This window comes from Brassica napus, chromosome C9 (assembly GCF_020379485.1).
Source record: "Brassica napus cultivar Da-Ae chromosome C9, Da-Ae, whole genome shotgun sequence".
Taxonomy (NCBI): domain Eukaryota; kingdom Viridiplantae; phylum Streptophyta; class Magnoliopsida; order Brassicales; family Brassicaceae; genus Brassica; species Brassica napus.
In genome coordinates this window covers 23,898,287-23,909,979 of record NC_063452.1, presented here as the reverse complement: position 1 = coordinate 23,909,979, position 11,693 = coordinate 23,898,287, and the positions used below count along the sequence as shown (strand labels likewise).

The 11,693-nt window shown below is 45.2% G+C and overlaps 1 protein-coding gene across 1 annotated transcript; it reads left to right on the top strand.

Moving 5' to 3' along the window:
- Positions 1–6,182: 6,182 nt before the first annotated feature.
- Positions 6,183–6,842, top strand: LOC125592551. The gene has a single exon (XM_048767782.1). The coding sequence runs from the start codon at positions 6,183–6,185 to the stop codon at positions 6,840–6,842; it is 660 nt and encodes a 219-aa protein (XP_048623739.1).
- The last annotated feature ends 4,851 nt before the right edge of the window (positions 6,843–11,693 follow it).

The following is an 11,693-nucleotide window of genomic DNA, read 5'->3' as shown; positions in this document are numbered from 1 at the left end:
GACAATCATGTAAAGGACGAAGAACATTTCGACTAGATGGACCTCGATATTCCCATGTCTCAAAATATTTCACAGCTCCAACAAAATGGCACCACTAACGTTGATGATGTTAACTCTTCGACCGACTCGACTCCTGATCTTGATGAAGTAAACAATGTCGTTCTTAGTTGGGAAAATGTTTCAGAAAATCTTTCGAACACCCAACCAATGTATGATAATCCCGTTGTCTCGGAAGGTACGTATTATTGTTATATGTATTTATTCTAAAATTAAATAATATTTCCTTGTATTCATAAAACCTGTTTTATGATATAGGTGTTCTTGATGATACTCTTGTGATCTACAATGCCGAAAATGTGCCTCAGAACTCCGCAAGTGTCGAACTTATTCCCGCAGCTAATAATTCGCCTACCATCTCAGCAACTGTGGGGCTTATTCCTAATCCGGCTAATGCAGATGATAATCTGGTGATCAACCTTGATGATTCTTCCTCAGAGGACTCCATGGACAGTGGTGTGTTCTAGGTCACTTATTACTATGTTTTAAGTTTTATTATGATTTCGGGGAATGAAGTGTTGTTTTGGCTAAGTTTATTGTGTGTCGGGGATCATTGTTTTTTTTTGGTTTGTAAAAGGGATATTGGTTTTAATATGTGGTAATGAGTAAACGTCAACTGATATGTTTAATACTTTTTGTTAATGTTTAATATCAACGGATATGTTTAATCTAATCTTTAATGTAAAATATATTAGTTTATATTATGAGCTTTTGCAATATTAATTCCCTAATATCTAAACGTGCTAATTAATATAGGAGTTACAACAAACCAACACACCGAACTCTATGTTGGAATGGTATTTACAAACCGGGATGAATTTAAATTGCATATGGCCTTATATGCAATTTGAAAGAAGTTCCGGTTTCGTAACATCAGGTCAGCACCAAATGGAATGGTTTTAAGGTGTTTTAGCTCCAACTGTCAGTGGAGGGTATATGCACAAAGTTAAAAGACTCAGACGTCTACGAGATAAGAAAACTCGATCCCATACACACTTTCTCCATCGACGATAGGTCCGGTTATCGGTCTCAAGTTACACATCATGTTGTTGGAGAGATGATGAAAGCTCGTTTCAATGGTAGTGGCGGTGGTCCAAAGCCTGGAGAGATACGTCAAGTCATGCAAGGAGACCACGATGTCTGCATATCCTACTGGAAGGCTTGGCGCTCAAGGGAAATTGCTTTGGAATATGCCAAAGGAAACTCACGAGACTCTTACAATCTACTTCCTGATTACCTCCGTAAACTAGCAGAAGCAAACCCTGGAACCCTAGCCGAGATTGAAACTTAATACAACGAGAACATAAGAAACATGTTTAAATACATGTTTCTAGCTATGGGTGCCTCTATTATGGGATTTGAGTACATGAGAAAAGTTGTAGTTGTCGATGGAACCCATTTGAGAGTAAAATATGCAGGGTGTCTTCTAACTGCTTCTGCCCAAGACGGCAGTTATCAAGTGTTTCCACTAGCCATTGCTATCGTCGACGGAGAAAATGATAACTCGTGGGAGTGGTTCTTCAAAAAGCTACAAGCATTCGTTCTAAATACAAACAATATCGTGTTTGTATCTGATAGACATTTATCCATCTATTACGGTTTGGCCAAGGTAACTAATGGCTTTATAGTATTACATAATTGATTTTATATCCGGAAATCATATTTGTGAAGGATACTATCGTTATATCAGGAAATCTAAAGTCTATCCGGATAATGTATTAGGTTTATCCAGAAGCTAAACACTGTGCATGCATCCTTCATTTAAAGAGAAATATCAGGACTTATTACAGAGATAAGAATCTAGGATTCTTGGTTGCAAAGGCTTTGCAAAGGCTGGAAGGGCATATAGGTTGGCTGACTTCTACAAGGTTTTCAATGAGATAAAAAATGTCAATGCCTCTTGTGCAGATTATCTAATCGGAATAGGGTTTGAGCATTAGGCACGTTCCCATTTCTCCGGACGTCGTTACAATATTATGACGAGTAACGTTGCGGAATCGTGGAATGCAGTGCTTCGTGAGCCAGAGAATACCCTATATTGGCCCTTGTAGAATTTATTAGGGCAAAGCTGATGTCTTGGTTTTCTACTAGGGGCTCAACAATCTCAGCAAGTTTAGGCAATTTCACGCCGAAAGTAATGGAAATTCTCGCTGTTAATTTCGAGTCTTCGGCAGGTTTTGAAGTGAAGAAAATAAAACACTTGGAGTATGAAGTACGGAACAAGGAAGGGTGTTCTTTCTATGTCGACATTTCCAAACGATTTTGCAGTTGTTTTGAGTTTCAACTCCTCGAAATTCCTTGTCAACATGCAATAGCAGCGGCCATCGTAGCCAAGGTAAAAGTCGATTCATTAGTAGCTGAAGAGTACATTAAGAATGCAATGGTTGCTGCCTACACGGGTAGTGTCGCTCTAGTGATTGATACCGATAATATCATTTAACTCACTGCTCAATTGTCCGAGTTAGATATGCTTCCTCCGTCTAGCAGGCGTTCCCCGGCCGTCCACGCAAGAAATGTTTTCTATCTCGTGGTGAAGTTCGTGTAAGTACTTTAAATAGTTTATAATGTCTAATATTATGGTTAATATGTTTTTCATTGAATTAATTATTTATTTTGTATTGTTCAATAGATGAAGACACCAAGAAGACGTATTGTATGTAGTCGTTGCAAAGGTTGTGGTCACAATCGTGCGACATACAAAACCCCTATCAGTTAAGATGTCTTTCTAATGAGAAAGGAATATTCCCGGTGATGGAGATGTACGGAAAGAGGAAGAATAATTTTTTTTTTTTGTGGCAACTGTATTTATTCAAACATGTTGATAATTTCTTTAAAATCGTTTTAAATTGAAGGAATAAAATATTGAAATTGAGTTTGCTTGCTAGATAATAAATTATATACTGTGTAATCATATACACATTTACTTTTCTCAACTCCAGACGTTTAATGATGGTTGTCATGAATGCTGGAAGATTTGGAATCACTCAGCTACCACCACAACTCCTCCAAGGACGTGTTGAACGTGGAACCAGAAAAATCAAAATGCTCACGGGTCAATTTACAATAGCCTAATACGGTTGAAAATGCTGAGAAAATCATCGGATGGGATTTACGCTGAAAACTGAGCTTACCATGAGACAGCCACTTTGTCTTCTAGGGGACTAAAAGGTTACATCAGGCCAATGCACATACCCTTTTCCTAGTACATATATTAATACTCGGTATGTCGCATCCTCTTTTGGTATTTTTGTACTGTGAAATGAAAAGATGTTGTTAACAGCTAGTATAGTCCTTGGGGGCAAGATCATTCCTGTTTGGCCATGTATAGTAGAGACCGGACATGTTTGGTGTCATCTAAGCTTGCATTTTTGCGTTCTTAAGGATGGAGACTTGGAGTCGGTGACTTGTAGAGTTTTATGGTCGCATTTAAATGGGACTGACTTGATGGGATCTACAGAAGTACTGTAAGTTAGTGGTTGCTTTATACTCAAGTAACTAATTTGTAGGAGAGGTTTGTGGAGTGTGAATTAATGTAGAAAGTGGTAATATAGTCCCACTAGTGTTTATGGGGGTAGCAACCAATGAGGACGTTCATGGGGGGAGGGACAGAGAAGGACAAGTAGTGGCCCACAGAATGTTTCCTACCCAATCATCAAAGAATGTGACGACCTAACCTCCTTGTCTCCTCCTTGTCTTTAACAAACAAACTGTAACATCCCGGGCCAGGCCCAAAAAGAAACTCAAGTGCAGGAGGTCCAAGAAGAGGAAACCGTAGACATAACCCCTCCCATTTCTTATAAAAGGAGAAGTCCCCCTAGGGTTTAGCCACAAAAGAGACAGCAAGCGAAGCCTTGCCCGACCAGAACCCCGCCACCGCCGCCTCAAGCCGCCGCCGCTCCGCCTCAAGCCGCCAGCCACCCGCGAAGCCCTAGCCGCCGCAACCGAACCCCTAGCCGCCGCAACAAGACTATGATCTCTAGTTCTAAGTCATTGGAAATGACAGATCCTAAACCCATCTCTCTCTTGTGTGAATCCGACTCTTAAACCAGATCTCGAGAAGTGACTGATTCCCAAATCTAGATCCAGATCTACTTCTGCAAAAAGCTAAGGTGAGGACTTGGCTGTGAACTTGCCTCATGTTGAGTAACCAATGGGACTTAGTCCTTTGTTAATCAGATCTAGATCTTGTGTGTATGTGTGATGTGATATGTGATTGATCTTGTTTAGACGATAGTACGTGTTGAGGTGATAAGAACGTAGACATGTTAGGGTGGTCAAGAAACTGATGATAAGATGTTGAGAAGTGACGTGAATGATAAGTGAAAGATGTAAGTATAAGTATGAATAAGGGATCATATAGAGAGTCTAAGGAAAGTATGTGTGGCAGTAGTTCCATGCTAGGTATCCATAGGAGATGTGGCGAATCCACAAGAATATGGAAGCACCCATAGGAGATGTGGCCAATCCACAAGAATATGGGGTAGAAGCCTAGTAGGAGCTACCCACTGATGATAAGAACGTGTGCCAACCGCGAGAGGCGGGGTATAAAAACGTGCATTGTAGGGTCTTTAGCTCATGGTCGGGTAGTTGGGTTTCTGTGTAATAGATCTTATTAGCTCATGACTTGTGATTGATTGCTCTTCCTGAGTTGAGATCGTGGGTTCCGATAACCTGCCCTCACTGAGTATTCTGTACTCACCCCTCTTTTTACAGGTATGGCCGAGAGAGAGCGGGAGTAGATGTCCGTATGGTGCAAGTGTTTTCTCGAGTCTTTCATTTATGACTCCTTTCTTTTTAAACATTTTTCCATTAAGTTTTCATTTGACATTTCAGTTTTTAGTTGAGTTCGGTTTTATGTAAGACAATTTGAGTTTTAATTAGAGTTTTCTTGAACGAAAAGGTTTGGGTTATGGTATCTAATAAGGTTCATCGGGCCAGGGCCGTTACAATTGGTATCAGAGCGGGTTAAACCCACCTGGTGCTATCCCGGGTGGGTAGGGAAAGGTCGGGTAGAAGTAGGAAAACCCGGGTTTCAAAAGAATTTCTTCCGAATGTTTTTCTAAGTATTTCTTCCGAATGTTTTTCTAAGTATTTCAAAAAGGGGTTTCAAAAAAAAAAAAAAAAAACGCACCACTCGGACGGAACTCCTAGCTCACTCGGTGGACAATAGAATTTGAGTAGAACCGTGGCTATTACACCTTCGCTTGTCAACAGGATGCCTCCCAAGAATGGCCGAGTTGCAAGGCCAGCTGCGGCCGCCCAGAGAGCGACACAACGGGTCACTAGATCTGCGTCTCAGGCCTCCAGCGAGGCAGAAAGTCGAAGAGAGGGCGCACCCGAGAATGGGAACCCAGTGGAAATGCCGAACGCGGTGAATGCAGCGCTCCTGGCGGAACTACAAAGATACCGTGATGCCTATGGGGGTCAATTTCCCAATGGTGAAGCCGCCGCAGAGGCGGGGGACAACCCCATACCACCTGGGGCGGGCCAGAATCCGCCACCACCGCCACCACCCCCGGCAGTGCCTGCGGTGGTGCACGCCCCAAGCCCCAACTACTGGGACATGCTGAGACACATGAAGAGTATGCAGACGGAGTTTTTCAATGGAAAGGCCGACGCAATTATCGCGGATAACTGGAGACGCCAACTCGAGAGGAACTTCGCTTCTGCAAGGTGCCCACCGGAGTTCCGTAGGGACCTGGCAGCCCACTATCTTAAGGACGACGCACTAGTGTGGTGGGACGAAGTGGTCGAAAGGTCACACGGGATACAACTGACCTGGGATGATTTCCTGGAAGCATTCAATGGGAAGTACTTCCCCTTAGAAGCCATGGACGCAATGGAAAGAAAGTTTCAGGACATCCATTAGGGGACAAGGAATGTACGAGACTACGGAGACGAGTTCAACCGACTTCGGAGATTTGCGGGTCACTACCTGAGTGATCACGACTTAATCCGCCGTTTCCTCAAAGGGATGAGAATAGAACTGAGGAATAGATGCAACGTGCGGGACTATCGTGATGTCCATGAGCTGATTGAGAAAGCCGCATAACAAGAATCAGGGCTCGAGGAAGAACGGAGGCAGAACCAGAACTCCCAGAACCGGGGTGCCAAACGGCCCCGGGATGCACTGCCCGCGGCTGAGCCTGCCCCGTCAAGGCCCCCATGCGAAAGGTGTGGACGATTCCATGTGGGGGGAGTGCAGGGCAGGAGCATGCTACAACTGCGGCGAGCGCGGCCATATGGCGAGGGAATGCCTGAAGGAGAGACAGGCCCCACGCAGGCGCTGTCACCGCTGCGGCCAGGAGGGACATCAGTCGTGGGAGTGCCCAACACTCCAAAGAGGGAATGTGGGAGGGACGCAACCCCAACAGCAGAGAGGACAAGCCGCAGGGCCAAGAGCGTACGCCGTCGAGGGTCGCGAAGGAGCCGAACCAATCGCGGGGTCTGTCGCGGTCGGAGGAGTGACAACGTTCACTCTCTTCGACACCGGGGCAACTCACAGTTTTGTAAGCCCTAGACTTACGCGTGAGTGGAACTTTAAGGGGAACTTCAACACCATGGTGACGGGAGTCGAGACTGCAGGAATAGAGAAAATAGCCACGAAGGGAAGATATGAAGAGGTACCGGTGATCCTCGCAGGAGTGAATTTACCCGGAGACCTGCTGGAATTAGAACTGGGGCGTTACGAGGTGATATTGGGAATGGATTGGCTAGCACAGCACAGAGCCGTAGTCGAGTGTGCCAAAGCGTGCGTTAGGATTCCGCTTGATGGGAGCCTTTGACTGTGCATCGACTACCGGGGATTAAACAAGGTGACCGTTAAAAATAAGTACCCCCTACCCCGTATAGACGAACTTATGGATCAGCTGGAGGGAGCCATCTGGTTCTCAAAGATCTACCTTGCTTCAGGTTATCACCAAATTCCTATTCATGAAGGGGATATTAGGAAGACGGCTTTTCGTACCCGGTACGGACACTACGAATTCGTAGTAATGCCCTTTGGGCTGACGAATGCGCCGGCAGCTTTCATGGGGCTAATGAATGATATTTTCAGAGATTATCTGGATCAGTGTGTGATTGTCTTCATCGACGATATCTTAATTTACTCCAAGAGCCGGGAGGACCACAGACGCCATTTGAGTATCGTGCTGGACAAGTTAAGGGAGCAAGGGTTATATGCTAAGCTTGGCAAGTGTAGCTTCTTGCAACGTAAGATTGGGTTCCTAGGGCATGTGATTTCCGAGGCAGGGATAGCGGTGGACCCGAGAAGATCACCGCAATCAGAAAATGGGCAACGCAACCGAAGTACGAAGTTTCCTCAGATTGGCACGATACTACCGTAAGTACGTTTTAGGGTTCGCCACAATAGCCAGGCCACTCACCCGCCTTACGGGCAAGGAGGTTAGGTTCGAATGGACAGAGGCGTGCGAGGAGGGATTCAAACAACTAAAGGATATGCTGACTAGAGCCCCAGTACTAGTCCTACCTAGACCAGGGGTGCCATTTGTGGTCTACACCGACGCCTCCGGGGTCGGAGTGGGATGCGTACTCATGCAGGAAGGAAGGGTAAACGCCTACGCGTCCAGACAATTGCGGAAACACGAGTCTAACTACCCAACACATGACCTAGAGTTAGCAGCAGTGGTATTCGCTCTAAAAATCTGGAGATCGTATCTATACGGAGAAAAGGTGCAAATTTTCACGGATCACCAGAGTTTGAAATATGTGTTCACTCAAGGAGACTTGAACCTACGGCAACGCAGGTGGATGGAACTGCTAGCAGATTACGACCTGGTCATCGATTACCACCCCCGGAAGGAGAACCTGGTGGCAGATGCCTTAAGCCGAAGGAAATCAGACATCTCCGAAGCAAAGGAAACTCAGGAGCTTGCCACGGCCCTAACGAAACTACTTCTCTGTGCGACGACCGTGAACGAGGAGGGCGCCGGGTTAGAGGTCGTGGAACAAGCTGACCTACTGAGTCGAATCAGTAAGGCCCAGGAAACGGACTCCACCCTCCAAAGGATGGTCGACAAGGAGGTGAGCGGGTACCGTACGGCTGGGAATGGTACAATCCTGTTTAAAGGCCGAGTGTGCGTACCACAGGGAGGGAACTTGAGGGACGAGTTACTGGCACAGGCTCATCAATCACGATTCGCAATTCACCCGGGACGGACAAATATGTACCAAGACCTGAAGCGGTACTATCACTGGGAAGGAATGAAAAGAGATGTTACCTTGTGGATAGCCCGGTGTCAGACCTGTCAGCTGGTTAAGGCGGAGCGCGGAGTTCCGGGAGGACTGCTGCAGGAGCTACCCTTACCACAATGGAAATGGGATATGGTGACAATGGATTTCTTCACGGGTCTACCACGGACCACGAGGAACAAGGACTCCATATGGGTGATAGTAGACCGCCTGACAAAGACGGCTCATTTCCTACCTATACGAACTACCGATAAGACCGAGGACTTGGCTCGAGAGTACCTGAACACCATAGTGAAGTTGCATGGGGTACCTGTAAGCATAGTATCTGACCGGGACCCGAAGTTTACCTCAACTTTCAGGCAGGCGTTTCAAAGAGCATTGGGAACCAAGGTTCGCCTTAGCACCGCATACCACCCACAGACGGATGGACAATCCGAGAGGACCATCCAAACATTTGAAGATATGTTGAGGGCGAGTGTTTTGGAATGGGGAGGTAAATGGAGCGAATATCTACCATTGGTGGAGTTCTCATATAACAACAGCTACCATGCGAGCATTGAAATGTCCCCGTATGAAGCGTTGTATGGGCAACCCTGTAGGACCCCCTTATGTTGGACCGAAGTGGGGGAGGAACGAGATATGACTCCTGAATTAGTTGGAGAAACGATCAAGCAGGTAGAACTCCTCAGAGACAGATTGAAAACAGCACACGATCGCCAGAAGAGTTACGCCGACAAACACCGGAAGAAACTAGAGTTTGCAGTAGGGGACGAGGTGTACTTGAAAATGAGAACCTTTCGAGGGAATGGCCCAAACCGAAAGTTGAAAAAGTTGAGACCCAGATACATGGGACCATTCATGATAAAGGAGAGGATCGGTGCAGTCGCGTATCGGTTGGTACTGCCGCCGGAATTATCAGATTTCCATGACGTGTTTCACATCTCCATGCTACGGAAGGTTATAAGGGAGCCTGAGCTGATCTTGCCGCACCCGCCTACGGATGCACAACGTAACTTGACCTTGGTTAGCAAACCAATAAAGATTGTGGAGGAAAAGGAAGTGAATAACCGGGGACGAAAGGAAAAGATGGTGCTCGTACGTTGGGAGAGGGATGGAATCCACGAGGATGTGTGGGAACATGAGTCGCATGTGAAGGCTAACTACCCCGGGATATTTGGAAACGCGAAACGGGAACGGGATGAGGTCCAGAATTCGGGGACGAATCCTTTTCTAGTGGGGGAGAATTGTAACATCCCGGGCCAGGCCCAAAAAGAAACTCAAGTGCAGGAGGCCCAAGAAGAGGAAACCCTAGACATAACCCCTCCCATTGCTTATAAAAGGAGAAGTCCCCCTAGGGTTCAGCCACAAGAGAGACATCAAGTGAAGCCCTGCCCGAGCAGAACCCCGCCGCCACCGCCTCAAGCCACCGCCGCTCCGCCTCCGGCGAAGCCAGCCGCCAGCCGCCTGCGAAGCCCTTGCCGCCGCAACCGAACCCCTAGCCGCCGCCTCCTTGATTCCGCTTCGTGCAAGCAACTGAGATCTGAATCCTAAGGTAAGACTATGATCTCTAGCTCTAAGTCATTAGAAATGACAGATCCTAAACCCATCTCTCTCTTGTGTGAATCCGACTCGTAAACCAGATCTCGAGAAGTGACTGATTCCCAAATCTGGATCCAGATTTACTTCTGCAAAAAAGCTAAGGTGAGGACTTGGCTGTGAACTTGCCTCATGTTGAGTAACCAATGGGAGTTAGTCATTTGTTAATCAGATCTAGATCTTGTGTGTATGTGATGTGATATGTGATTGGTCTTGTTTAGACGATAGTACGTGTTGAAGTGATAAGAACGTAGGCATGTTAGGGTGGTCAAGAAACTGATGATAAGATGTTGAGAAGTGACGTGAATGATAAGTGAAAGATGTAAGTATAAGTATGAATAAGGGATCATATAGAGAGTCTAAGGAAAGTATGTGTGGCAGTAGTTCCATGCTAGGTATCCATAGGAGATGTGGCGAATCCACAAGAATATGGAAGCACCCATAGGAGATGTGGCCAATCCACAAGAATATGTGGTAGAAGCCTAGTAGGAGCTACCCACTGATGATAAGAACGTGTGCCAACCGCGAGAGGCGGGATATAAAAATGTGCATTGTAGGGTCTTTAGCTCATGGTCGGGTAGTTGGGTTTCTGTGTAATAGATCTTATTAGCTCATGACTTGTGATTGATTTCTCTTCCTGAGTTGAGATCGTGGGTTCCGAGAACCTGCCCTCACTGAGTATTCTGTACTCACCCCTCTTTTTACAGGTATGGCCGAGAGAGAGCGGGAGTAGATGTCCGTATGGTGCAAGTGTTTTCTCGAGTCTTTCATTTATGACTCCTTTCTTTTTAAACATCTTTCCCTTAAGTTTTCATTTGACATTTCAGTTTTTAGTTGAGTTCGGTTTTATGTAAGACAATTTGAGTTTTAATAATAGTTTTCTTGAACGAAAAGGTTTGGGTTATGGTATCTGATAAGGTTCTTCGGGCCAGGGCCGTTACAACAAACCTTCTCTTCCGTATTGAAACTTGAATTGTTGGTAAATTTGTTTCACTTATCATAGACACTTGTTGTGCGCGAGTCGGTGTCCTGCATCATTATGCGTCGTCAGGTCACTAGGCACTAGCAAAGATCTGTCCATTGTATTGTCACTCAACAAGATCTGAACTGTTTTGAGAAACGAAACATAATCAAGAGATCATCGTTTGAGATAGAACCATATATCTAATTTTCTTATAAAAGATTCACATAAGCAAGAGGTCATCGTTTGAGATAGAACCATATATTTCATTATTAAAAGATTCACATTTATTTTGGTGAATGAGCTATAATTGGTGCAAGTCAGCAATATTTGGTGATACTTTTCATTTTATATAGTTTCTTATATGATGATGCATTAGCATGGGAGGTGGGGTTAATAGAGACAATAATCATGATGATAAGACAATTGCTCATGTTTATATGTTGAACACTAAAAGACCAAAAGCCTGCAAGCCTTCCACACATAACTGTGCAGGCTTTTTAATCCTTGTTTAGTTCATAATGGTGAGAAACAGTGATCCCTTATTTCTGTTCTGTTGACTGAATGTTACTGATGATTATCTTTTGTGTGCGAATTGAAACTGAAACCTTACGAGTACCAACACGTAAAAATGAAAGACTAGATAGAATGGGTTTGGTTGACGAAAAGAAAAAGATAGAATGGGTTTGTGCGAAGGTTTGGACTTTCCCACATACTGATGGGCCAGCAGCAGCACTTATCATGGGCCAAGGCAAGTCGCACGCCCACTCCAGCAGCAACACCTGATCACATACACAACATATATATGAGATGTTAATATGCTGATTAGGTTAACGCTTAAGGAAATCAAGCAGCGGCAACAACAAGT

Bases quoted from the DNA above. Each gene is read 5' to 3' on its own strand.
- LOC125592551 (XM_048767782.1), top strand. From the start codon at position 6,183: ATGCACTGCCCGCGGCTGAGCCTGCCCCGTCAAGGCCCCCATGCGAAA.